Below are 27,999 nucleotides of genomic sequence, written 5' to 3' on the forward strand. Positions count from 1 at the left end.
TCTACACAATTTCTCAAGCCATCTTACTGCAGACTGACAAGTCTATGGCATTTAAGGTGTTTGCTTAAATTCTTGACCTCTATACTTCCTCAGGTACTTCTTCAAATTTTTAATAGTCTGCGATTTTGTTTTTTTTTTGGAGGAAGGGATCTTCTTGTAACAATTCAGTTGTTCCAGGGGTGGGGAATCTAGTTACCTTGTATGGCATTATGGCAAAGGAGTACCCAATGGACAGATAATGATAATGTTAGAGCTTTTCACTCAGTAATGTAAAATAAACTATATAGACACATTTTAACTGAATCTGGAGCAAAGTGCTTTATGATGTTTTCTGTATTCCCAGAGGCATATGTTATTTACTGGCTTTACCTTTATTATTATTACTTTTGTGTAGTTTGCATGATTAACTTACCATTGTCAGAAGGACTAAAATGAATATTGATATTCAATATAGGTATATTGAAACAAATATCATGCTTAAAATGACAGCCCTCCAGTAAACATTCAGGACATACTGCAAGTAAAGCACCTTGCTAGGTGCTTTGTAAGATTCAGAAATAAATCAGATGTGTCTCCTGACATCAGGATCTTTGAAGTTGTCTGGGAGATTATAACCTTATGAAAAGGAACTTCCAAAGTGACCTGCAGAGGCTTTGCCTAGGAAGGAAGGGTCACATACACACGCTTCACTAAGGATGTTTTATCACCAGGGCCCCAAAGTTGAAATTTATTCCCTGGTTTAAAAAACTTTTTTAGTAACTCATGTAAGTAATGGTTATACTTGCTTAAGGGCTGTCCCTGATGTTTACGCTATTTTAAATCTTTTATTTGAACTTTTCTTGTATATGTTATTGTAAACTCCTATATTTATTTTCTCTCTAGTTTGCTACAGAATGGTCAGTTTGAAATTGTGACAGGTGGCTGGGTTATGCCTGATGAAGCTGCTCCACATTATTTTGCCTTAATTGACCAACTAATTGAAGGACATCAGTGGCTGGAAAAAAATCTAGGTATGTATTGACGTCTTTTTCCTTCATTTGGACTACTTTGGGCAATTAATTTTGGGGAACATGAGATGAGGCTCTATTTTATTTTTTTAAATAACTGATTTTCCCAGTATTTTTTTTATCCTTCATTAATTTATGATGTTTCCTCCATCATAAGCTAAGTTGCATAAATATAATGTGGTCACTTTTAGTGTCATCTACTTTGTAATCTATTATTTTGTGTACTGTTTTATTAATTTTTAGAATAATTTTCTTCTAACAGTATCCCATTGGGATTTTAATTTTATATTAGTTAAGACTGTTGGTTAGAAGAGGCAAAAACCTAATTTACTTGCCAAAGAAAAAGAAGAACAAAAGGAAGGTATTAGTTTTGTCATTGAGAATTCAAGAGGTACGGTAGGTTCAGGTAAAGTTGGATTATATTGTTTGGACACTATCTCTTTTGGCTCTGCTTGCTTGCTTGCTTATTTATTTATTTATGAGAGAGATAGAGGGTGGGGGAGGGGCAGAGGGAAAGGGAAAGAGAGAATCTGAAGCAGTCCCCATGCCCAGCATGGAGCCCTACTCGGGGCTTGATCTCACAACCCTGAGATCATAACCTCAGCTGAAATCAAGAATCGGATGTTCAGTCGACTGAGCCACCCAGGCTCCACTTGGCTCTGCTTATTTTTGCATGGCCTTAGTCTTCTCCTGGTTCTCTTCACATGGTGAGTAAGAGGGCCATAGGCAACTAGGATTCTCATCTTCCCAGTCTAATCAGTAGAAGTTTTTCTTAATGTCTTACCTAATTGTCTCACTTTGGATTAAGTGCATAACTCTGAGCCAGTTTCTGTGGCCAGAGGTGTAGGGGCTGAAATCATCAAGCCCTAGTCAGTTTATTGGAAATGGTCATGCGGGAGAGGGGTTTGTGGAAGGCATGGTCCGCTCTACTGGAACCATGTGAATAGGTCCTCCATGGGAAAGAGGGATCTTGTTACCACAAGACATGGGGAAGAGGACACTGCCCTGATAAAACCAGGTGTTCACTACAACTGGTAAGAACATGGGACTCATTTAAATCTTTGCAGTACCTAGTATTTGCATCCTGCAATGTGGTATGTAATTCTTTTCAAATATTTCATATCTGAGTACAATTTTGTAGCATTTAGGAAATCCAGGTCCCCAGACACCAGCCAAGGGCAAACCTTCCAAGCAAGACCTTTCTAAAGATAGCACTTTCAGACCTCCTGTGTTATCTCTTTTTTGTGTACAGGCGTGATATCTGCAGCTTATTCTAGTAACAACAACAATCACACCAATGATATGGCAAAAGAAAAAGTAAAGCAAATATGTTAATAATTGGTAAATCTGGTGGAGGAGTTTATGGGAGTTCTTCATATTTTTCTTAAACCTTTTCTTTTAAGTTTGAATTATTCCAAAATATAAAGAAAGAATGAATGGGGATGGCAGGGATTTTATCTCTAACACAGAAAAAAATTTTAAATAGGAAAAAAATAGAAATGCCAAGAAGTAAGTCCAATAAAAAACATCTATCCTTACCACACAGATACTGTGGAATTGTTTCACTGTGTTTAAACTGTGTAAAAACAATGTAGTTTATGCTAATCACAGATGCTACTGTGATCATGTATTGAGTTCTTTTCCTTCTGGAAGTCCAGAATCTTAATATGTACTGCTAGGCTGAGGATGCCTCCATGACCAGCCCCCAACAAATACCCTGAACGCTGAGTCTCTTCAGGAGCTTTCTTGTTTGATAGCATTTCACTTTTGTCACAGTTGTTTCAGTTATCACAACATGGAGGGATTGAACCCATCCTTTGTGACTCCATAGGGAAAGGACTGTTAGAAGCTTGTGCTTGGTTTCCCGTGGACACTGTGCCCCCTGTGCCTTTTCCCTTTGTGGATTTTGCATTGTGTCCTTTCACTGTAATAAGTCATAGCTGTGAGTATGACCATATGCCGAGTCCTGTACATTTTCTTAACAGCTCACTAAATGGGGGTGGCAGACTTAGGGACCCCCTACACAGTGCCACTTTTCTTAAATAATTATGTTCTAAACCAGGAATATTTCTTTTATAAACTTCAGTTTGGGGATTTTTTTCTTTATGTTTAGCTTTTATTGACATATAAGTTCTATGCAGTGCAACATGCAAATCTTAACTATAGAGTTCAAGTTTTGGCAAATATATATACCCAGTTAAGCCACTTTTTCATCACCCCCGAAAGTTCCCTCATCCTCCTCAACTCTCCTGCAGCCAACTGCTCTCTGATTTCTATCACTGTAGATTATTTTTGCCTGTTTCAGAACTTCATATATATGGACTGACTCCTTTGGATCCATCAGTTTTTGCTCAGCATAAATTTTCTTCTTAAAATTGTGTTGTCTCCAATATCATAAAATTTATCCACCTAAAGTATACAACTCAGTAGTTTTTAGTCTGTTCACAGAGTTGTGCAACCGTTGCCACCCTCTATTAGAACATTTTCAACATCCCCAAAAGAAATCTCTTACCCATTAATAGTCACACTCCTTTCTTGACTCCACCCTTCCCTGCCCCAGGCCCATGCCACCACAAATCTACTTTTTTTTTTTTTTTAAGATGTATTCATGTATTTTAGAGACAGGAGAGAGTGTGGGGGGGGGGCAGAGGAAGGGCGAAGGGAGAGAGAGAATCCAAGTAAGACTCCCCTCTGAGTACAGAGCCTGACATGGGGCTCAATCTCAGGACCCTAAGATCATGACCTGAGCCTAAATAAGAGTTGGACGCTTAACCGACTAATCACACAGGAGCCCTCTCACCTGCTTTTTGTGTGGATGGATTTGACTCTTCTGGACATTTTACATACACCGAATCATACAATATGGCCTTTGTAACTGGCTTCTTTTACTTGGCACGATGTTTTCAAGTTCATTCATGTTGTAGCATGTATCAGTGCTTCATTCCTTTTTATAGCTGAATAATACTATTTTGTTTGGAAAGACCACAGTTGTTTCTCCTTTTTTCAGTTGCTAGACATTTAGAGTGTTCCCCTTTTTGGCTACTGTGAATAATGCTGCTATACACACTTGTGTAAGGTTTTGTTTGTTTGTTTGTTTTTTTGTTTTTTTTTTCCCCAGCAAATATATTTTTTTAATTTAAATTCAGTTAGTTAACATATAGTGTATTATTAGTTTCAGGGGTAGAATTTAGTGATTCATCACTTGCATATAACACCCAGTGCTCATCACATCAAGTGCCCTCCTTAATGACCACTGTCCAATTACCCCATCCCCCTACCCCACACTAGCGTAAGTTTTCGTGAGGACATATGTTTTCATTTCTTCTGAGTTTATACCTAGGAATGGAATTGCTGGGTCATATGGTAGCTCTGTGTTTAGCATTTTGAGGAGCTGCCAAATTGTTTTCCATAATGGCTGCACCATTTTACATTCCCCCCCAGCAATGTATGAGATTTCTATTTCCTCTACATGTGCAACATTTGTTATTGTCTTTTTTATTTTAGCCATGCTAGTGTGTATGAAATGGTCCCTCATTGTGGCTTTGACTTGCATTTCCCTAAAGACTAATGATGTTAAACGTTTTTTCATGTGTGTATTGGCTATTTATATATCTTCTTTGGAGAAATGTCTGTTCAAATTATTTGGCTATTTTTACATTTGGGTTCTTTGTCTTTTTATTGTTGACTTGTAAGAGTTCTTTGTATATTCTTGACGCTAGTTTCTTGTCAGACAATGATTTGCCAATACTTTTTTCCATTCTGTGGGTTGTTTTTCAGTTTCATGAAGGTGTCCTCTGATGCACAAAAGCTTTGATTTTGATGAAGTCCATTTTAGTTTTTCTTTTGTCACTTGTGTTTTGATGTCACAGCTAAGAAACCATTGTCTCACCTAAGGTCATAGGATTTACTTTGTGGTTTTTACCTAGGAACTTTATGGTTTTTAGCTCTTACATTTAGATAATGGACACATTTGAGAAATGGAATATCTTTTTGTAGCTTTGGCTGCATTTTGTAAATTCGTGTTCTGTTTTGTTTTTTAAGCAATTTAGAACAACAGCATGTTGTTTTGGATACTTTATATTTGGTCATGGAATGCTTTTTAAATTGTTCTGTTTTTTGTTAATTTCTGCTTTTGTGACCTCTGTTATGCAAATATGATCATTATAAACCTTTTGAAGTTTGAGTTATTAAGATTATCTTTTGCCCAAAATATCATAAACTTTTTGAAGTTTGAGTTACCAACATTGTCTTTTGCCCAAAATACCTGTTTTTCTAACTGTTCCCTGACTTTTCTTAAGCTTTAATATTAAATGTACTTGGAATAATCCAGTGACTAATTATATTATTCATATTACTTCTGTTCTAATTTTTAAGTCTGTTAGGTTTGTCAAAAATTGAGGGGTGTATTTTATTCTTTTTAATGACCATTTCTTGTCATTTTTCCTAACAATTTTTACTTTATTATGTATTTTGATAATCTTGCTTGATGGCACAAAATCTTTTTCATGATCTTTCCTGGTATTATTGGCAAACATACCCTTTATAAAACTTTGGCGCTTTTTTATGCTGCGCTTTTACCTAAATTTGCCCCTTACCCCTTTTAAAACAGTACTTACCATACCAAGGAAAACCCTAGTGGGATACTGGGGTCCTTTCTAGGTCTCTGCCTAGCTCTCACCTCCTTTCATGTCAGAGTTTTAAAAAATATGGTTTACATTCTTCCTTTTCTGTATCATCACCTCCCAGGGACTCTTAAGTCCACTGCAGCTAGGTTGCTGCTCCTGTGGATCATGTGAGTTTGATAGGGAAAACATCCCTAACGTTGCTAAAATCTGACATCACTGTAGAATTTGATGGTGATTTTTACTCTCACTTGTAAGCTAATTCCGCCCTTGTTATTTGGGACATTGCAATCCTTTATTATTTTATAACTTAATTTTGATATAATTTCAAACTTATAAAAAGCTGCATGACAGCTGGGAAGGGCTCTTTCATATGTCCCGTACTTAGATTCATAATGCATGTTTTTCTGAACTATTTGACAGTAAGTTGGAGGCATCTTCTTTCTTTATCTTCCAATACTTCATTGTGTGTTTTCTAAGAAAATAAGGACATTTTCTTCTTAATCTCAGGAAACAAACTGAGGGTTGCTGGAGTGGTAGGGGGTGGGAGGGATGGGGTGGCTGGGTGATAGACTTTGGGGAGGGTATGTGCTATGGTGAGTGCTGTGAATTGTGTAAGACTGTTGAATCACAGACCTGTACCTCTGAAACAAATAATACATTATATGTCAAAATAAAAGAAGATAGCAGGAAGGGAAAAATGAAGGGGGGGGAATGGAGGGGGAGAGAACCAGGAGAGACTATGGACTCTGAGAAACAAACTGAGGGTTCTAGAGGGGAGGGGGCGGGGGGATGGGTTAGCCTGGTGATGGGTATTAAAGAGGGCACGTATTGAATGGAGCACTGGGTGTTATATGCAAACAATGAATGATGGAACACTACATCAAAAACTGATGATATAATGTATGGTGATTAACATAACAAAATTTAAAAAAGTTAAATTAAAAAAAAGGACATTTTCTTATATAACCAGAAGAAAGTTATCAAATCCAGAATGTTAGCAGTGATATAATACTGTAATCAAATTCATAGGCTATATTCAAATTCTCAATAGCATTTTTTTTTTTTAATAAAAGGTGCTTTTTTTTTTTTCCCTTTAAGTCCAGGATCCAACCATGCTCATGTGTTGCATTTAGTTATCACATCTCTTCAGTCTCCTTTAATCTGGAACAGCTAGCTCCTCAGCCTTTTTAAAAAATTTCTTGACCTTGATATTTTTGAGGAGTGAAGGACTTTGTTGTAGGAAGTCCTTTTATTTGAGTATGTCCATTTCCTCACGATTAGCTTCAGGTTGTTTTTCCTTCCTCTCCTCCCTCCTTCTTTCCCTCCTTCCCGCTTTCCTTCTTTCCCTCCCTTCTTCCCTCCTTCCTAACCTAAACCAATCTACTTTTTTTTCTTTTTAAAGATTTTATTTATTTGTCAGAGAGATAGAGAGCACATAAGCTAAGTTGCATAAATATAATTTGCCCCACATTTGCCCTGACCGTAAGGCTAAATAGCCTCATATCCTAAGAGTAACTCCTCGAAGGAAGTCACTTTTACTTTTACTTCCTAGTGCTCATCGCCAGAGCTAGCCGTGAGGACTGCCCCCCATCACCTCCCACAGTGGACGTGACCATGTGGGTTGGGGGGTGCTCACTGATGAAGCCCCAGTGCTCAGTACACAGCAGGGACCCCCGGTCCTCTGCTGAATGAGGGAGGAAGGGGGGAAGGAGGGAGGGAGGATGGGAGAAAGGGAGGGAGAGAGAGGGAGGGAGGGAGGGAAACCACAGAAGTTGGGTCCATCCATCAGGAGCCCTTATTTGGGGTGAGGTCCGAGGGCATCACAGCCTGGGCCCTGGATGGTGGCTCAGGTCCTCCCAGTGCTGACCTTCCTTCTCCTTGGCCCTCTGTCATCCTGGATCCTCTCCACCTCCTCCTCCTCCAATTCTGAATGTTCCCAGGAACAGGGTAGCAGGAGGGGTCTCAGGAGGGGCTTCCCGGATCCTGTGCCCTGAATAACAATGTGACAGTGGCTACAGGACATTCTATCATGAGGACTGGGACTGTGGATCCCATCCATCTCCTTGGGCATTAGCGTTGTTCCATTCCCTGCTCTCTCCACCACTGCTGTGATAAACACTCCTGAAAACACATCTGTGAAAAACCGAGCCAGAGTTTCCAGGGGTTGGTCAGAGGCCAAGCATGCCAGGTGCTCCTGTGGCCTGGGATGGGTGCTGCTCACTGTTCTCCCAGACAGGGGTGCCTGTCACCCTTCTCTCCAGGGTACCTGCAGGGGATCTCCGCTTCCTCACGTTCTCCCCAGACCAGACACCTTGCAGTCTGAGGGTGACCAGTGCTGCCTCCATAGGGTTTCCTTTGCCAGAGTCCTTCCCCGGGAGCTCCCTCATCTCTGACTCTGCACGTGCCTGTCCTCCCCCCTTGGACTTGCGTGCGTTTGGTGTCTGTCCTTGTGGAACCCAGTGACTTGGTGTGTTGTTTGGACAAGAGGCATCGGAAACCTTTCTCTGGCCTTGGGTTGTGAGCAATGCTTTTGCCCTTTGTGGTGTGTCTTCCAGCTTCTGCATTTCCTGGTTTCTGTGTGGGCCACAGGAGTAACCAGCCGTTTCCTGTCAGGGGTCAGGCTGTGGTGTCCCAGCAGGAACGGGGGTCTCGGCCCCAAGATTGTGCCCATAATTCCTAAAGCGGCCTCTCTGATTACATCTGCTCTGTAATCAATCGGGGATTTCAATATCGAATAAGGGAAATTTTATGACAAACAGAAGAAAACGAGTCCCCTTTGAAAATAGGTGGGCAGACACAAAGGCTCCTATTGCATGATTCCACGTACAGAAACATCCAGAACAAGTAAAAGAATAGGGAGAGAAAGCAGCTTAGGGGTTTCCAGGGTCTGGGCTGGGGGCGAAATGGGCAGGGGGGCTTCTGGTTCGGGGACTCCTTTGAGACATGAGATATTCCGCAGCAATCTTCTGGGGTGTGGTGGCCCAGCGTTGGGAATGTACTTATGCTCATCACATGTTCAGTTGAAAACAAGTAATTTTATTTAAAACAAATAATAAACAGTATACAGAACATGAAAATGAGCAATATGAACCAGAACAATATGAACCAGAGAGAAAGAACATAGGGGGAGGGGATGAAACAATCTGGCGGGGCGTCGGGGTCCGGCGATGGACCTAAGGGTAATTGTACAAGGAGCTCTCCCCGCAGGGCTGTGGGCTCTGGATGTGGCTCTGGGAGCCCTGCGGGAGCAGGAGTAGGGGCAGGGGTTGGGATAGGGGCAGGGCCAGGGGCAGGGCCAGGTGTAAGAGCAGGGCCAGGGGCAGGGGCAAGGGGAGGGATAGGATCAGCAGTCGTGGCAGGTGCAGGATCTAGGGCAGGACCTGGGTAAGGAGCAGGAACAGGAGCTCCGGCAGGCGCAGGGGCAGGGGCAGCGGCAGAAGGAGCAGGAACAGGAGTTCAGGCAGGGGCAGGGGCAGCAGGTCTGGCAGGGGAAGGGGCAGGAGCAGGAGCAGGAAAAGGAGCAGGAACAGGAGCTCAGGCAGGGGCAGGGGCAGGGGCAGGGGCAGCAGGTCTGGCAGGGGAAGGGGCAGAAGCAGGAGCAGGAAAAGGAGCAGGAACAGGAGCTCAGGCAGGGGCAGGGGAAGGGGCAGCAGGTCTGGCAGGGGTAGGGTTATGAGCAGGAGCAGGGTCAGGGACAAGAACAGGAGCTCAGGAAGGGTCAGGGGAAGGGGCAGCGGAGTCTGGCAGGGGCAGGGAGAGGAGCAGGAGAAGGAGCAGGAACCGGAGCTCAGGCAGGGGAAGGGGCAGTGGCTCTGGCAGGGGCAGGGGAAGGGGTAGTAGGAGGATCAGGAGCTGGGTTGGAGCAGTGGCAGGTGCAGGATCCAGGGCAGGGGCAGGATCCAGGGCAGGAGCTGGGTCAGGGGCAGGAACAGTAGCAGGAGCTGGGTCTGGGGCAGGTGCAAGTTCTTCCTGGTCCACGTCAGGCTGTCCGTGGGTGGGTGCCGGGTCACCTGCCGGCTCCTGGTCTCCTGCTGAAGTCGCAGCCACCACCCCTCCGTCCAGAGTTGCCGATGGAGTTGGAACCGGCTCTAGCTCCTCAGGTGGTGGAGCAGCTGTGAGAGGAGAAAAGCTCACCCCGAGCCTGCTCTCCGTGGGCCTTTGCGGAGACAGAACCCAGCCCAGGGCCTCCCAGAGAAGCCACAGCCAGGAAGGAGCCCTCCCTGGGGTGTCTCCCCGACTGCAGTCCACCCGCTGGATGCTCTGCGCCCAGTCTTTGCTCCTGGCCCCACACCAGCCTCTGGCGGCTCGTCCCTGTGGGGCCAGCACCGACCCATCCCCACACACCACAAACACCCAGCCCCAGCCTTCTCACCCTCGGGCTCGGTCTCCGTGGGCTCCGGCTCCTGGACCACTGTCCGGTGACCAACCACCTGGGACAGTGGTCTGGGTGGTGTTGGAGGTCTTGCCCGGCAATCCCCAGCACTTGTTTTGGGGGATGCCTTTGGGGTCAACCCCTCCGTCAGGGAGGAGGGCATGTCCGCCAGCTGCCTCGGGAGGTCATCCGTGGCCTTCTGCAAAGACAGGGACCGGTAGCCGGCTGGAGGCATCACAGCCCTGCCCGGCCATCCTCACTGTCCTCCTGCCCAGTCCCCCTGCTGCTCCCAGATCAGACACAGACCTGTGAGTGCACAGCCCTGCACCCGGGATGCAGTGACCCATCCCTGCAGGGCTATCGGGATAAACCCTGGGTAGAAGGGGCAGCGCCTGCACACCCCATCCCACACAGCCAGCCTTGCCCTTGAACATGACCTGCCCACTGGGAATCTGACCCCTCATCAGTCTGCTCCTGCTCAAGGTGGCCCCACCCCGCATGACCCCTTTTACACACACACACACACAGACACACAGACACACACGCACGCACATGCACACTCACGCACACTCACACACAGACACACACAGACACACACACACGGAGGGGGGCCTGGGGCTGCACAGGCAGATCAGAGCCTGTGGGGCTGGGTGGCAGGCTCTGGGCCTCCTGGTGTCACCTTTCTGTCCTTCCGGCCAAATGGCCAGAGGCTGTGGGGTGCCCTGATTCGACATCCCCAGCGGGGGACAGTGTTTGCAGGGCGCTCTTTCTTCAGCCTGCAGCGTCCAGATTTGGGGAAGCAGCACCCGAACATGCTTTTTGTTGGAGGGTCTCCAAAGAAATGAGCTGGGCAGGGGGCTGTCTCTGGAATGTGGGTGCCTGGTTACCGGGGTTCCAAATTCTGTTGGGCTCTGTTGTCAGGGAAGTGAGGTCACCACTGCCTGGGGTCCCCTTACCCAACTTCCTCCTCACACAAGACCCCCGCCCGAGGGCCCCCTCCCCCGGCTGCTCAATGCTCCCCCTCCCCCCATGCCCCATCCATACAGTGACTCCCTCAAATGGTTCTAGTTAAGTTGACATTTCTAACCTGGTAGGAGTGAAGAGCAGATTGCTGCTGCACATCTTCAAGTGTGATATCGGTCATTTCATTTGGCATTAGTGTACAATGTATTTAGTGAATATCCACTCTCTACCAGGTAGTATAGATTGGTCTCTTGAATTCCGTGTTGACACCTTCTGAGCAGGGGCTTGGGAGTTAGGACAGATGCTGAATGGAAGACTCACACTTAATGTTTGTGATTCTTTCCTCTTATGTGTCATATGCATATACACACAAGATATGGTATATCTAGTAGTAAACCTTGGCATTCATTTAAATGATCACTTATCCTTTTCTATGCTGGTTGCCTAGGGGAATCTGATTGGATGCTCAGTCATAGTGTATCTTTCTCATATCTGATTTATATGTTTGGTTTTTTTCTCTTATTTTTCTTTCTATTTGATTAGTCTCATTAGACATGTATTTTTTTAATTATAACTAATAATCCAAGGTTATTTTTGGTTAAGTGTGGAATATTAGTAAATTATTAGTAAAAATTAAGTACTCTACTGAACGCTAATCTCAGAAAACTATGTTATGTAAGAACATTATGGTTATATTTTACTCACCAAGTTACTGAATTTTGCTAATAATTTAATATTTGCAAAGCAGTTTCAGAGACTATCAGTATAAAAAGATCATGTGAATTTCTAAATTTAGTTAAATGTTTTTAATTCTATAAAATACTTCGTTCCATTATTGATGGTCTTTGAGTTTCTTTCGTAAGTTTTTATATTGTGAATTGGAACTTCTCGATAACCCTAGAAATGAAAATTGGAATACTGGGTAAAAAGCACATTAGTCATTTATCACTGATTTCTTAAGCTTGGCATTACAAACATAGAGAACTACTCTGAGTTCTTCATCCGCTTATTTAATTTCATTTTTATAAGCCATTCCTCTTAAATACTTTGTATTCCTAGACTTCCTCAAATGGTACCCCGGTTCAGCATTCAGCAGTTCAACCCCAAAGGTTTTCTGCAGAATACTAGAATAATATGAAATATAAAAACACATCAGCACATTTAGTATTTAGCTGACCTTTGGACTCATGGGTTAGATCTGAGGAAGGTAGAAATCAAAAAAAGCTATTTGATCTCCAAAACTTTATCTGTTGATCAGCCCTGAGAAGGACACTGACAGATAGATATCCAGTTTATTGATGGCAGGTGTTAAGTGAGTTGTTTTTCTTCCGTTTGAAGAGGAACTCAGGTTCTATAATTGGTTTCATTCAAACTATTAATTTTTTTTATGTGTAATCAGGCAAGTTTAGATCAAATTAGAGAAAGGCATCTTGAGTCAAAGCCAACTTCAAAGTTTATATAGATAAGAAATCCTTATTGTCTTCTTGGACTAAATTATTTTAAAATACAGGCAATCTGGGATCCAGTGTCTATGGCCGGGCTTCAGGAGGCCATTGATGTTCCCAGTAATTTTATGTCAAAGTTGGTATGTGACTTTATTTCTCTAAGGATAATCCATTGGAAACCTGTGGGTTTTTCTCTCTGGTAAGAATTTATGAATATATTTTTTAGAAGATTTATTTATCCATTTTAGAGAGAAAGAGCAGAGGGGAGGGGCAGAAGGAGAGCGAGAAAGAATCCCAAGCAGACTCTGCGCTGAGCACAGGACCTAATGCGGGGCTTGATTTCATGACTTAGAGACCATGACTGAGCCAAAACCAAAAGTCTGGATGCTCAACCAACTGCGCCACCCAGGCACCCCAAAATGTATGAATATTTTAAGTGGATAATGAAAATTAGTATAGTAGTTTTAAAAAATCTGCCTTATAAATCATACTAACCTAGAATACAGGTAAAGTATACAACAATTTCTTTTAACATAATACACTTTTTAATGAGTTGCCCCATTGTCCTTTTCTTAGTACTGTTCTTATTTTCCTTTTTCTTTTGTAGGGCTGAGATGCTTCTAGATCAGTACCGAAAGAAGTCAAAGCTCTTCCGTACTACAGTTGTCCTGGCCCCACTAGGAGATGATTTTCGCTACTGTGAACGCATAGAATGGGATCATCAGTATAAGAATTATCAGCTGCTTTTTGATTATATGAATTCTCATCCTGAGTATAATGTTAAGGTAATTTGAAAATATTTAATTATGATACTGTATTTGAAGTTGAGCCTTCATTATTAAATGAGGCTAAAACACAACAGCCTTAGTTTCTTTGTCCCACATCCCAATATTTCCTAGAATATGTAGTTTGTATGTAAGAGTGTAGTTCTTAAAGAGGAAAATTATCTAGTACTATAGTTGCATTTCTGAAGTTGTCCCTTTCCCCCCATTCCTACAGCATTAAAGAGACTTTACTTTTATGTAGTTGTAAATATGCACCTACTAAGTTGTGATCTTCAGTTTTCAGTGATGTCCTGTTTTTCTACCAGCATCAAAAGTTTGTTTCTCTGACGGCTGCATCCTTGTGATTTTAGTAATGTGACGGGCAATGCAGATGAACGTGTCATGAATTTTGCAAATTAATGTCTTGTGTCCAGAGAATACACTAGCATCTTTCTTAGTTGAGAAGACTTCCAAAATTAATCATTTACCTGTAGTTCTTTCTCTTTTTTTTTCCCCCTTTTGGAAAATTTTGAATGTACCCTAAAGTTTTGAGAACAACTTAAGTACCCTTCCCCTGACCCCTGCCTCCCCATATCCATAGCTCAGCTACCACATTGATCAACCCGAGGTCACTCTCACTTCAGCTGTGCCTCACTGTCCTCTCTCACCCTCTCCCAGGGATTATTTTGGAGGAAATAGTAGTCATGTAGTTTCATCTGTAACCATTTCATTATGTATCTAAATGATAAGGACTCTGTTTAAAAATACAATCATAATGCCACTATTATATCTAAAAAATTAACAATAATTCAATATTATCATATATCCAGATAGATTCAGATTTTCCTGATCACATACAGGCATTTTTTTTTAAGCATATGTTTCATGAGTCAGGATTCAAACAAGAGTCCTATATTAGACCCTATATGAGAAAATTACCCAATGTGTTTATTATATTCACATACTAACCTATGAGACAGTAGAATATTTGTGGAAATACTACAGAAAGGAAGAGATGTTACTGTTTAGGAAATTAGAAAGCTGATGATAGGTCACATTTTATGTAGGGAGAATTCAAGTTTATTAAGTAAATGTAAATAATATTAAATAGTTAAATAAACTTAAATAAAATGCCAGGTGTATTCAAGATACTTACAACTGAATTTCTACCAAATTATGAACTTTAGGTCTATGTTTAAATCATCTCTATAATCTCCTCAAAGATGAAGCTGATACACAAACATTTACTTAGGGGATGGCATATGCAGACGGGTATTTTATCCCTAAGTACATCTTCCTAGTGAATGGTTTTGAGATCCATAAAAGGATCTACCACTCATTCTAAAGAATTAAAGTACTGATTTTTGTATTTTACCTATTTCCTTCTTTGCCCAGTAGGGCAATTTGTAAAGTCACTTTAAAAAGCATCCAACTCTTGATTTTGGTTCAGGTCATGGTCTCAGGGTCACATACTTAAGATTTCCTTCTTGTATCATTTCAAAAGAAAAAACACTAACCATGATGATAGAAGGGAAAATAAGGTTACTTTTGTAAGATTTGGCAATGATTTGAATGAGCGGGGGGGGGGGGGGGGGCAGGGGGAGGGGAGAGAGAGACTCTCAAGCAGACTCTGTACTGAGTGCGGAGCCCAATGTGAAGCTCATTCTCATGACCCTGAGATCATGACCTGAACCAAAATCAAGAGTTGGATTTCTTAACCAACTGAGCCATCCAGGCGCCCCACAGTATATTCAATTTTAATACTGTATATTATCTTTAATATCCATTTGATAAATACATCACGATTTGTCCATTGTATTATTGATGGACATTTGGGTTGTTTCCAGTTTTTGTGTATTACAAATAAAGCCATTTTGAATATTTTGTGCATGTTTTTATATACATGTATGTGAATTTATGTGGGTATAAAATGGGATAGAAATTTTTGGTCACTGGGTATGCACATGTTCAACTTCAGTAGATATTGCCAAATGGTATCCCAAAATAGATGCACTAGTCGTTGCATTGTATGACAATTTCAGTTGCTGTACTTCCTTACTCAGATTTTTTGTTAGGATTTTTTTTTCATTTTTATTTTTTTATGATCGATATGATGGTTTTATTTTATATTTCCCTGGTAGTTAATGAATAGAACCTCTTTTCATAAGTTTATTGCCATTTAGGTATCCTCTTTTGTGAAGTGACTATTTAAATCTTTTGATGACTTTTCCTTAAATTGGGTTGTCTGTTTATTTTGTACCATTTATAACTCTTTTATATATTTTGGTTTGAGTCTTCCTTCAGATAAAAGTTATGCAAATATTGTCTCCCACTATGTGAGCCTGTTTTTTAATTTCTTTCTTAATGCTGTCTTTTGATAAACAGAAATTCTTTGTTTTAATTAAATCTAATATAACAGTATTTTCCTTTCCATGTCATGTTCTGCTTAAGAAATTTTTGTTTATACCCCATAATTATGAAAATACGCTTCCTATGAAGCTGTCCTCCAGAAGCTTTATTGTTTTACCTTCAATATTTAGGTCTGTAATCTGTTTGGAATTGATTTTTTTGTGAATTGTATGAAGACAGGGATCAAGGTGCATTTTTGCCCATATGGGTATCTACCACCATTTATTGAAAAGACCAGTGTGCCCACTTTACTGCAGCATCATCTTTTTCATTAATGTTGAGTGAAACTATTTGTGTGGCTCTTGTATAGACTCTATTCAATTTTGTCTATTTAGTCTCGGACTGTCTTAATTACTATAGTTTTAGAATGGATCTTAATTTCTGATAGCATAAGTCTTCTAATTTTGTTTTCTTTCTCAAGATTGCATTGGTTTTCTTTATAGTTCTGTATAGGTTTAAGATCAATTTTTAAATTTCTACCAAAAAAAGTTGGAATTTTGATTGGCATTGCATTGAACCTATAGATCAATTTGAGTACCGTTAACTTCTTTACAAATATTAGGCCATCCATGAATGTGGTATATTCCATGTATAAAAATACAGTTGACTTTTGCATTCTAACCTTGTACCCAGTAACCTTCATGCATTTCCTTTCTTTCTGGAATTTTTGTCACTCAAGTGTTGGCTGCTTTGATTGTCCTTAGATACCTTCAAACAAAAGCTTTTTTTCTCTCTGTGGTTTATCTAGTATCTGTTCTCTGTAGGATGTTTGAAGTTATTTTGTCCAAGCCAGAAGCTTCAGTTTATTATTTTCTTTTAATGAAAGGAAAAACCCAAGTAAGCAATTGAATTTAGATGGCTAAAAAATTGACATTGTACCAACCAAGCCAGTCAGTTTCCCATTGGTCATCACTTATTTAACAATTTATGTATTTTTCTCATATGTTGCTCTGATAGAGGAGTTTGATTATGTTTAAGATTAAGGTTATGTTAAAGATATAATTTGTTGCCTTTTGAAGTAAAAAACATCTACTTTTTTTTTTGGTTATTTGGAATACGTACTTTGAGCTACCAAGAGACTATAGAAAAATTCACTCTTAAATAATTTCTTTTGAAACTACTCTAGGATAGATACAGGATTATATATCAGTCCTTTGAGATTGAATTAAATTTGTGAGAATGCTCACCAGGCTACTTAAATGAATTTTGCCTGGGGCAATTGCCAAGAAGGAAATACTTTCATCTTGGCTAATACCAAAAATTAGTTACAATATTCTAAAAGGGTATACTTTGTTGTGAATATTAACTCTGTAGCATGCCACAGTTCCCTAAAATCTGAAACTGAAGGGAATTTTTGTTATCTCATAGAAATCCCTTTTTATATAGATGAGAAAGTGAGTCAGAAATTTAGATTGTTGAATATTTTTTACTTTTATCAGTATACTTCCCTGAGCTTGTCTGTACTATTGGGCCTGAAGTTAATGCTGTATTTCTTTGCATTTGTGACCCTCATGGTTATACACACACACACTTATATTCTGCTTCTTAGAATGTGTTAAGTGAGTAATAAATAACACTTAATTTTTGAGTACTTACTATTTGCTATTAACGTTTTCTTTGAGAGAGAGAGCATGCACTTTGGGGGTGCGGGGGCGTGGGGATGGGGAAAGGGAGAGAGAGAATCTTAAGCAGGCTCCATGCCCAGCACAGAGCCCAATGTGGGGCTCGATCTTATGACCCCGAGATCATGACCTGAGCTGGAACCAAGAGTCAGGTGCTTAACCAACTGGGCCATCCAGGCACCCCTCCTATTAACTTTTTAAAGTGCTTCACTTTAGTTAACTTATTTAATTCTCTGAACATTTTCTGGTAGGTACTATAATTATCCCCATTAGAGATGAGGAAACTGAGGCACAAATATATTAACTTGCCCAAGATACATTGTATTTGGTGAAGCCAAGATAAGACTAGGTAATATTATTGAAAATTGCTTTTCTGTGATGTAAACATAAGGATTTAGAAATAATTATCTATTTTGCTGTTATAAAATTTATTGTGTCACAGGTACATGATAACTTCTATTTGTCTTACTAATATCATCATGTTTCCAGCTGAAATTTTGCCTTTGCAATAGAAAAATGATAGCTAAAACTTAGACCATTATTTCCCAGTTGTGTTTCTAAGCATTTTACTTAGATCCCTCTTAGCTGTAACACAGACACAGAGACAATATATAAATATGCTCAAAACCACATTGTTAGGTAAATGGTAGAGATGGAATTCAAACCAATGCTATCTGGATCCAGGTTCTGTGCTGTTCTTAACCACTCTTCTAGAGTGCTACTCACTGTTTTTAACTACTCTTTTTTTTTTTCTTAAGATTTTATTTATTTGACAGAGACACAGCTAGAGAGAGAACACAAGAAGGGGGAGTGGGAGAGGGAGAAGCAGGCTTCCTGCAGAGCAGGGAGCCCGATGTGGGGCTTGATCCCAGGACCCTGGGACCATGACCTGAGCCAAAGGCAGATGCTTAATGACTGAGCCACCCAGGCACCCCTGTTTTTAACTGCTCTTAATTATTTTTCTGCCACATTGAATCAAAGTAGCTTTTAGTATCTGTGTGTGTGTGTGTGTGTGTGTATCTGTGTGTGGTAGGAAACAACAAAAATAGCATCTTAATATTCAAAGAAATACATTCCCTGTTAAATTCTCTGTTTATCTCTAAAAACACTGCCTTTTAATATCTGTTTACATGGTGTGGTATAATACTTCTTTTTTCCTTTGATTTATGGAATAGCTTGGGCTCATAAAAATGGATTTATGTTCTGGTAATTTAAATCATTAGTCAAAATACCTTTTCATTTGAGCAGTCAACCTTGCAGTTCTTGTCACTCTTTGTGTTTTACTTCTATTCAATGTTACCTGCTGGTAGAGAAATTCCATTTTTTTAATGACCTGCTGTTCTTAAAGTCTCCCTTATGAGAGCTCAAGCAAGGGGGATGGGGAGGCCAGGGGAGTGTATGTGCATATGACATATGAAAATACTTAATGGTTAACCAAACTGTATGTAAATGTTTTATTTTTGCTGCTTCCTCCCATCTTTTATTCATCTCTGAATTATTCTATTCCCTGACCCTTGCACACTTTGAAATTCTGGAGATTGGTAAGGTGTTTTCAGATCCACAGATTTGTATATCTCAGTAGTTCTTCTAACCCCTTAGGGGTGTAAGTTTTATTTTAGTTTAATTTGGGACCTGATGCAAGTGAAAGAGCTACTGTATATTTTTCCCCCTGCTTTTGAGTTTTGTAAAATCTGAGCTAGAATTTCATCTTAACTGGAAAGCGCATCTTAAATATTTACTGTTAACTTTTCCTTTTAGTGCTAGAAGTAATTTTAAGGTAGAGATGAATAAGTGTCACTTTTTTTTTTATTAGATACAGTTTGGGACTTTATCAGATTATTTTGATGCACAGGATAAAGAAGATGTAACCATTAGAAAGAATAGCCAATCCATGTTCCCTGTTCTAAGTGGAGATTTTTTCACTTATGCTGACCGAGACGATCATTACTGGAGCGGCTACTTTACATCCAGACCCTTCTACAAACGAATGGATAGGATATTGGAATCCCATCTAAGGTACAAAATTTACGTTTAGAAAGCTACATTAATTATTCACCTTTTTTATGTGATCATAGCACATAGCATAGCATAGAGTTTTGCATAATATACAACATGTATGCAGTATTGGGATGTGTTTAATGTAATTGTGAAATTTTAATGCAATCAGAGCTATGTCTCCAGTGCATAATCAGATTATTATATGGGCTTTTGTTCTGAAAAAAGCAGTTTATCTGATTAGACTTTCTCCTGTATCTTATGTTTTATATGTTTCTAATTAATTACTGGTATTGTTTGCACACCGTGATAATATCCAGTGGCATTGTTATGTGTGTCTGCAGGTCAGTAGCCAGACAGACTAAATTGCTGGAAACAAGCAAGGGTCACAAGGAACAAACAGGGCCTCTCTGTGGCTAAAATGTGGGCCTCAAAGTACACAATCTAAAACTAATGTATTTTATATGTGGGAGAACTTCAGAGGCTCCACCTCAGTTCTTATTTATTGAAACATATTTCTGTAGGTGTGATTCTCTGCTTAGAAGAGCAAAACTTGAAAGAGATGAGAACTGATGGCGGCAGAGTGATTGGCTGAAAAAGCATAGTGACAGGGAGAAAGCAGAAAAGTCAGGAGAAAACAAAAACGCTCTAACCAGCGTTGTCCAGTAGAACTTTCAGTCACTGTCCAACAGAACTTTCTGCAGTGGTAGAAATCTTCTGTTTCTGTTTTCTGCACTGTTTAATATGGCCACTTGCCACATGTAACTGTTGAGCACTTGAAATGTGACCAGTGTGGCTGAGGAAGTGAACTCTTAATTTCCTTTAATTTGAGTTGATTTAAATGTAAATAAATAATCACACGTGGCTAGTAGCTATCTTTGTGGGTCCTGTTGCTTTTTGGTAAGGATGAACCACCCTGGGGGCTCCTGGGGCTCTCTCTATGTGTGTGTAGCGTGGGAGCTTAATTCATTTTCAGGATGAGTTCACTTTCAGCTTAGTTCAGATCATGAATTCATGATGATTAATTTTCATGATGAATCTCAGTATTAAAAATAAAAAGTCATGTTATATCTACCTTCTTCTCCGTACTGGTAGAAATAGTACATTTTGGAAAGCCCTTTTATAAAGATCATGAATTTCTCCCAGAGTTGTACTTTGGTATAGTAGTGTGTTTTTTTTTATTTTTACTGTTTCATGCTGTCAGCATTATTTCAAAAGCCTGACCTTTGCCTTTTTTTGGGATATTCACAAATGTGCCAGATGGATACATATTCCTGTATTTGTAATAAAATAGTATTTCTATATTAGAGAGATTGATGCATTCTTGCCCAATAGAATATTAATTCTCTATTATGTTACTCTAAACTACCTATGATAAAAACAGAGAAAGTACTAAGTAATGTAGAGATTCTTTTGGACTACTGCACTTTTTTAAAAGTGTCAACTATTTTTTAGTGACAAAGAGTTACAAATATTGATTCAATTTTAATTTATTGAACATATTTAAGGTGAAGTACTTAGTGTGAGTAATAATATATTTTGAAAATTCTGCTTTAAAATAAAATGACAAAAAACCATATAATAATGACAAATTTCAAAATGTAATCAACTTACTTGAAAATAAGTTTATTGTCTGATTATAGATATTTCATCTTGATGCTCATTTGTAAAACATTTGGATAGGATAGAAGAGTATAAAGAAGAAAATATTTTTTAAACCCCCTTTTTACATTTTGGGATATCTATATGTATAGGTATTCTTTGCAAAGCCAGGAATATGTGCTATGGGTATAGATGAACATATATACACAATTTCTTTAATTCAAACTTAGTGTTTCTCCTGCCATGAATTTTAGAAAGATTAGAATTTAAAGGCAGAGATTATTTAGTATCTTCTAATTATTTCAAAATTTAAAACAATTCTTTTTTTTTTTTTTTGAGTACTTTAAATTTGTCCTTTTCCTTATATTGTGATACATTTTCAAGCTGCCTTGGTTTTCTCTCCATCCTTCTTAATATGTTTGGCATAAAGAACCTTCTTAAACTTTTTACTTCATCAAGCCATCTCTCTTTTTTTTTTTTAAGATTTTATTTATTTATTTTTAAAGATTTTATTTATTTATTTGACAGAGAGAGACACAGAGAGAGAGGGAACGCAGCAGGGGGAGTGGGAGAGGGAGAAGCAGACTCCCCGCGGAGCAGGGAGCCCCATGTGGGGCTCGATCCCAGGATCCTGGGACCATGACCTCAGCTGAGGGCAGACGCTTAACGACTGAGCCACCCAGGCACCCCAAGCCATATCTCTTTTTTAAAGAACTTTTTCGAAACCTGTCTTGAACCATATCCTCTGATGAAAAAAATAAAGCATGAAAATGATAAGTCCCCATATTCTTGCTCAAAAACTACTCGTAAGCCCAAGTGTTTTTTCTTTAAAATAAACGAGAAGCGACAGCATATGTTTTATCACCTTTCAGTTTATATTGTTACTTTCCCTCTAGTTGTTGAATGTTCTCATTCAGCACAGAGACTAGCTGTTGTCACTGAGCTGTCAGGCCATCGCTTTCTGCCTCTCCTTCACTGTTAGTCTCCCACTCATGTGACCATTTCTGCACCATCTCTCCTTTAATGTATGTATGTGAGAGTGAATGGCTTTCTGGTGATGAAGTTCCTGGTATGTGTCTGGGCTGATCTTGGAGAGAAGAAAGGGCAGCAACCATTATCCACTTTTTACTGCTGTTTCGAGCTTTTTTTTTTTTTTTCCACTATGTTATACATAAGTACACCTATCTCGCTGCCAGTGGGTACTGGCTTCTTTCCAGGACCATCTAGAACAAGCGTCCTTTATATCAATTTAGACATGATGTTCTCTGATGATTGATAATCTAGATATATTAGATGGATACCTAGATGGTTTTATAGGAATGTTTATTATCAATATCTTTTTTATCAATTGTGCTGAAATGTGGATTTTTTAAAAAATGCATGTAAAAATTGTATCAGTACCACATATTTTAAATAGTAAATGTTTGTTTTGAAATAAGAATTAATGACTGTTTTATACAATTAGGGCTGCTGAAATTCTTTACTATTTCGCCCTGAAACAAGCTCAGAAATACAAGATAAGTAAATTTCTTTCATCATCCCATTACATGGCACTGACAGAAGCCAGAAGAAATTTGGGACTGTTTCAACATCATGATGCTATCACAGGAACTGCAAAAGATTGGGTGGTTGTGGATTATGGTACCAGGTAATATAATTATTAAAAAGTGATTATAAAACAATTTTTTTTTAATTTTGGGTCACAGGCTTATATCTTTGATGAAATTGTTAATGTACATCAGACCATATCAATAATGACATCCCTTATAAGTATTGCTATAGAAAAACAACATCAATATTCAAAGCATTTTTCAAGAATTGTATTGAGAATGTACTAGCTGTCCTAACTTTTTATTGCAGTGCATTTCTGCAAATGGAGTAGTAAAACATTATTATAAAGCTGATTCTGTTTTCTCCCAAGTATAATGTGGTAATTGGGGTTACCTTGTTGACCAGGGATTTGGTATCAAATAAATCATAGCTATAATCCAAGGAGATAAAGAGCCATACTTGATTGTATAGCAGTTTAATTTCATCCTATTTCATATCCAGTTGTTCTCAGCCTAGAGTTTAGCCAGGAAGTAGAAGAACCTAGAAACTTTGACATATATAGATGATATAAGGAATTGGGATGAGAAGGGTTGGCTTGGGTATTGATATCAAAACCATCTTCAACTCTTAGAAGGTCTGTGAGATGAGTGAGGGAGGGGAAGCTCAGTTATTTTCACATTGCAGGATTGGAAACAGTGAGTACAGGCTTTAGCTCAGAACAGCAGGAGACTTTGTAAATAGTGCTTCCCAATAATCAAAAGGCTTACCTTTTGTGATAGTGAGATTTCCATCATCATGCCCTAGTTTGGGTAACCATTCATTAGGATCATTGTAGAGGAGATTCCTATGTTGGGGAAGGAGTTTTGACTATTATTTCATTATGGCTTAGTTATTATTTCTTCCAGATTTTTTTCCTATCAAAAATGGTGTACTTCAATAATATTTTAAAATTGTTAAAGTGTGCTCTGATTTTCTTATAATACAGATTTAAGAAGTGAACCTCTTTTTTTAATAAATGTTCTGTCCCGTATGTTAAAAGTGTATACAACATATAAAGTCATCATTACAGATTGATCCACAACTGATATCACTAATCATTATAAGTGTTAATTAAAATTTTAGTTATAGTATTTTGACTGCCTTTCTAGATATTTGAAAAACAAATTCTTGAGGTTTCATTAGTTGACTTGAATCCTTGAAAATATATTCATGGTAGCATCTTGAATATCTTCTCAGTTTTCTTGTGGCAAATGTATTTGGCATCTGTTGAGGTTGAGCTGGGCTTAAAATGGAAAACATTCATTGGCTGATAATGATAATTGGTTTTTCTCCCACAGAAGGCATTTTTTAAAATAAGGTCAGATCCTCCATTTTTTTCCTTTTCACCTGCTCCTGTCTTCTTGGTTTATTGAATTTAAAAGTGAGGCTTATATTCAGAAAAGAGTTCCTAAGAGGAAATGAAGAAGTCATTCTCCTATACTGTCTACCTGCTCTCTCTCTGGCTGCCATATTGAAAGAGACTTGGGTACAGGTCATTGAGTTTTTGCAACTGAACATTTTCTATCTCATAACCTTTCCAGAAGGGCTGTCATTAGTTCCTCCATATGTTTGGTTATGCTTTTAGCTTATAAAAACATCACCATACAAAATTGCATCTTAGAGAAAAAAGACAATAATTCTCAAATTATACTTGACATTTGTAAATTTGCTTTGCGAGCACTTCACACTTCATTGAGAAGTCATACACAATTATCAAGTCATTAGCATAGACATTTTAAGTAGGAAATTTCAAAACACAAGTTAGAGAGTTATAAACAAAGAGGCAGCTAGCATTGGGTGCTCTCTTGTTCTTAGACTGTTGACTGTTTATTCAAATGTTGGCAGAAGTGTCCCTGTGAACAAGTGTATGAGTTAAGGATTGCATTTGGCTGCTAGTAATAACAACTTAAAACTGAATAAATCCTATCCTACTTATTTTTATGCCACGTGGAAGAAGTCTGCAGGTCCCCAGTTCAGGTATAGCAGCTCTACAGTGCCGACAGGGGTCCAGACCCTTCTAGCTTTCTCTTCTGCCATCTAAAGGTGATTCTTACTTAGAGTACTGCTCTCAACAGTAGATTGAATGTTTATATAATTATCACCTGGAGAGCAAGAATACATCATGGCTATTTGAAGGTTAATTCTAATCATGGCATGAAAAAATGAATTAGAGGGGGACAGTGTTTGTGATGGATGTTCAGCCTAAAAGTGGATAATGGGGCTATGTGCAAGAGAAGAAATGGTAATGAGATCAGTTACAGAAATATTTAGAATTCTGCCTATTTCTATGTTGTAGTTAAGGTAGGTAGGAGAAAAAAATGAACAAAGGGTAAGTATGAGGGCCCATATGTATAGATCAAACTTCACTGACAAACATGATAGTATCTGCCTGAAACAGTAGTAATGATACCAGAGTAGAAAACTGTGATTTCTAAGTGATGGTCCGGTTCAGTGATAATAAAATACGGGCATGTTAGAAAATTAGAGGCTCTGGGAAATCCCACAATGATGAATTGTTGAAACATTAAAATTTTGCTTTACCCAATGTTTCCCAAACTTATTTACTGTGTTTAGTCTTGTTTTGCTTTAAACAGAATGGCTTTATGCATCCTGAGAAAGCATTTGGGGAATACACTACCAGTTCTTAGTGCTTACCTCGTTAGAAGACTGTGCATGTGCCTTTAGGATACAAATATTGATGTGTGGCATTCCCTCAGTTTAAGCTCCAGTGCACTGTAATACATATAAGGTTTTAGCTGATGGAGAACATGACTTTTTTTTTTTTAAAGATTTTATTTATTTATTTCACAGAGAAAGAGACAGAGAGGGAACACAAGCAGGGGGAGTGGGAGAGGGAGAAGCAGGCTTCCCGCTGAGCAGGGAGCCTGATGCGGGGCTCGATCCCAGGACCCTGGGATCATGACCTGAGCCGAAGGCAGACGCTTAACGACTGAGCCACCCAGGCGCCCCTTCTTTTTTTTTTTTTTTTAAAGATTTATTTCACAGAGAGAGAGACAGTGAGAGAGAGAACACAAGCAGGGGGAGTAGAACATGACTTTTATTCTTCAGGTTCTGACAGCCTAATAAAGATTGCCATATAGATAAAAATAAACTTAAATCGAGGGGCTTGTTCCTATAACTGAATTGTAGTCACTCATATTGTCTTTTAGTCTGGTGAAAACACTTGTTATCACCTAGGAAAACATTTGAATAGACTAAGAAACTTAGCTGGATGATGGCCTGAACTCACATGCAGAAGACTTTAACACTATGTATGTATAACACATTTGCATAGTTAATTAACTTACTGATTGTGATCACTTACATCTTTGAAAGTAATCTCAGTGCTCTGCAAAAAGAAGTTATTTTTAATTCTCTTAAACATTTTTTTGTCGTTGCATGCCAACAAAAATGTTCTTAACATGTAGGTCCAAAATTGCGTCCTGTATTGGGGAAAATAATATAATCACTCTATAAACATAATAGATTCAATGGCTGATTGAAAGCATGTTTAGCCAAGTTTTTCGACAGATTTCTTCAGTGGCTTTACTTAGGGTTACCTGTTCTATAAAGCTTTAAAGAAACAAGATGGAACTTGAAAAAAAAAAACCTTCAAATTCTTTTCCCACGTGTAGTGCTTCAGCAATAGTTGATACTGTACCAAGATTATATTCCAGAATTGATCTTGAGTAGGTTGATTCATACGCATCTCTTTGGTTCCTCAGACATAAAAGTACAATTGGAATACAATTAACAATTTTAATGACCAAGAAAAGTAACAAGGAGAAAGACAATTTCATTATCCAGACCTGTGAAAACTTTCTCTTTTTTTGAACAAGAACATGAAACTAAAATCAGCAAAATATTTATTTGAAGTTTTCAGGAATTTGAGTTTTTTGAAGTATGTATACTGAACGAATATTCTTGTGAGTGACAGTTAATCTCATGCTTTCTTTTGCTGTTTCAACATTTGTTAAAGAATTTTCTAAAGTAAAGGACCAAATCACTTTTTTGGTAACAAAGCCTTAAAGCTATTGGAGTGATCATGTTGAATATTCTTAGTATTTGGCATGATACTTGTAGAAAGTATCGGTAGTTTGATTAAGCTTACACGTTTCAGGTGTATACAGAAAGTTTTCTATTTTAAATGAATCCTTATTAGTGAAATCTTTTGACTAACTTTTTTTTTCCTAAGTACTTAGTTCTGGGCAAAGAAGAGTCCGTTCATTACAGCTTCATTATAGGTTTCACTTTGTGAATACAGGATGATGGTGGTTTGGCCATTATTAAAGAAACTGAAAATATTGTATACTGATGTTTGAATTGCTTCTCAGACCAGTAAAAATTTTTGGTTCACAGACTCTTTCATTCATTAACGAATTTGAAGAAGATAATTGGATATTCTGCACTACTTCTTATTTTGAAGGACAAAAACTCGTACAACTCTTACTCTTTTGATAACCTCCTAGACATGGTTAGTTGCTACCTTTTATATTATCATAAAAATGTGTGATTCTTTTGTTCTTGGTTCAGAAAAGGGGGTGAGAAGCTGAGTGAAAAGAAACCTTGAAAAATAGTGATTTCCTTATACATGATTTGAAAGAATTTGTATCATTTTATATGAAATACCTATGTGTCCTTCTTTCCTGTAAGTGTGTCTGTATTTGATTTATGGTGTATATTTTGTTCTGACTAAATCTAAGCATGAAAACTAATGAACTTCATTATGTGGAACATACAGCTTTGAGAACACTATTAATATGATACTGTAAGGTAACTAGACGCTGTAATTAGTTATTTTGCTTGGCTTTGATTAGAAGCCCCTGAATTGTCTTCTGGTTTCAGGATGAGCCCATGGAGCGCTGTGAGCAGTGCTCAGATGTGTGTAACAGCAGAGGAGCAGTTGAGGAATTAAAGACTAGCTATTAGCCCCACCTCTGTACCTGATTGCATGGGCCTGAAAAAGTTGCTTAACATCTGTGAGCCCTCATTCATTTTTCTGTTAGATGGGATGATTCCTGCCTTGGCTTGTATCGTGGTTAGGATCAGGGGAGCCAATAAAACAGAACATACTCTGAGAGGAAGAATATACTCTTCAGCAGCAAGGAAGAACAGTGGGAAAAAATGGGGGATTGCAAACCTCTTTAGACTTCGATTTGGCAACTCAGATGTTTTAAAACTGTAATATTTTATCATTAGAGTCTATTGTGAGCCATAGGCTTTGAAATTTTACATGTAATTGGAACTTACACATCTGGAATCAGAGATAGTAAGTTCAGTATTTTCATATACTGATGTTTGCAATCAAATTATGGTTACATATTTTCATGTTGAAGTAAAAAATCCAATAAATGGACATACATTGCTTAAGGATATGAAACCTGTGATACAAAGGTAAAATAGTGAAACTTTTTGCAAAATGATCTTTAGAACTTTGATTTACTTGGTTCCTAATTGGACTCTAGTAGTCCGTGTAACACATGCCGTACTGAAGTCTAAAGACACACCCATAAAAATGCACACACACAAGAATTACTTATTTTGAACTTTGATGGACCTTTATGTAGCTAGAAGGAGGACACCATTGTGTCCTTTTTAGGATTTT

At 38.8% G+C, this 27,999-nt stretch overlaps 1 protein-coding gene across 4 annotated transcripts in view; it reads left to right on the top strand.

The window, feature by feature from the left end:
- Positions 1–672: 672 nt before the first annotated feature.
- LOC135363150 (alpha-mannosidase 2-like) overlaps positions 673–27,999 on the top strand; it is a 100,616-nt gene continuing 73,289 nt past the window's right edge. Inside the window, exons 1-5 of one of the 4 annotated variants that reach the window (XM_064583840.1) lie at positions 673–1,010; positions 13,020–13,197; positions 19,021–19,223; positions 22,270–22,452; positions 26,754–26,868. In XM_064583840.1, coding sequence (XP_064439910.1) covers positions 13,027–13,197; positions 19,021–19,223; positions 22,270–22,452; positions 26,754–26,868 — 672 coding nt within the window. In that variant the 5' untranslated portion in view covers positions 673–1,010; positions 13,020–13,026. Of the gene's footprint in view, positions 1,011–12,945; positions 13,198–19,020; positions 19,224–22,269; positions 22,453–26,270; positions 26,321–26,753; positions 26,869–27,999 lie in introns of those variants that run through there. The other 3 variants (XM_064583838.1, XM_064583839.1, XM_064583841.1) reach the window with 3 other exon arrangements.

Source organism: Mirounga angustirostris, unplaced genomic scaffold (genome assembly GCF_029215605.1).
Source record: "Mirounga angustirostris isolate CCGP_5_RB_7025 unplaced genomic scaffold, mMirAng1.0.hap1 SCAF_34, whole genome shotgun sequence".
NCBI classification, from domain to species: domain Eukaryota; kingdom Metazoa; phylum Chordata; class Mammalia; order Carnivora; family Phocidae; genus Mirounga; species Mirounga angustirostris.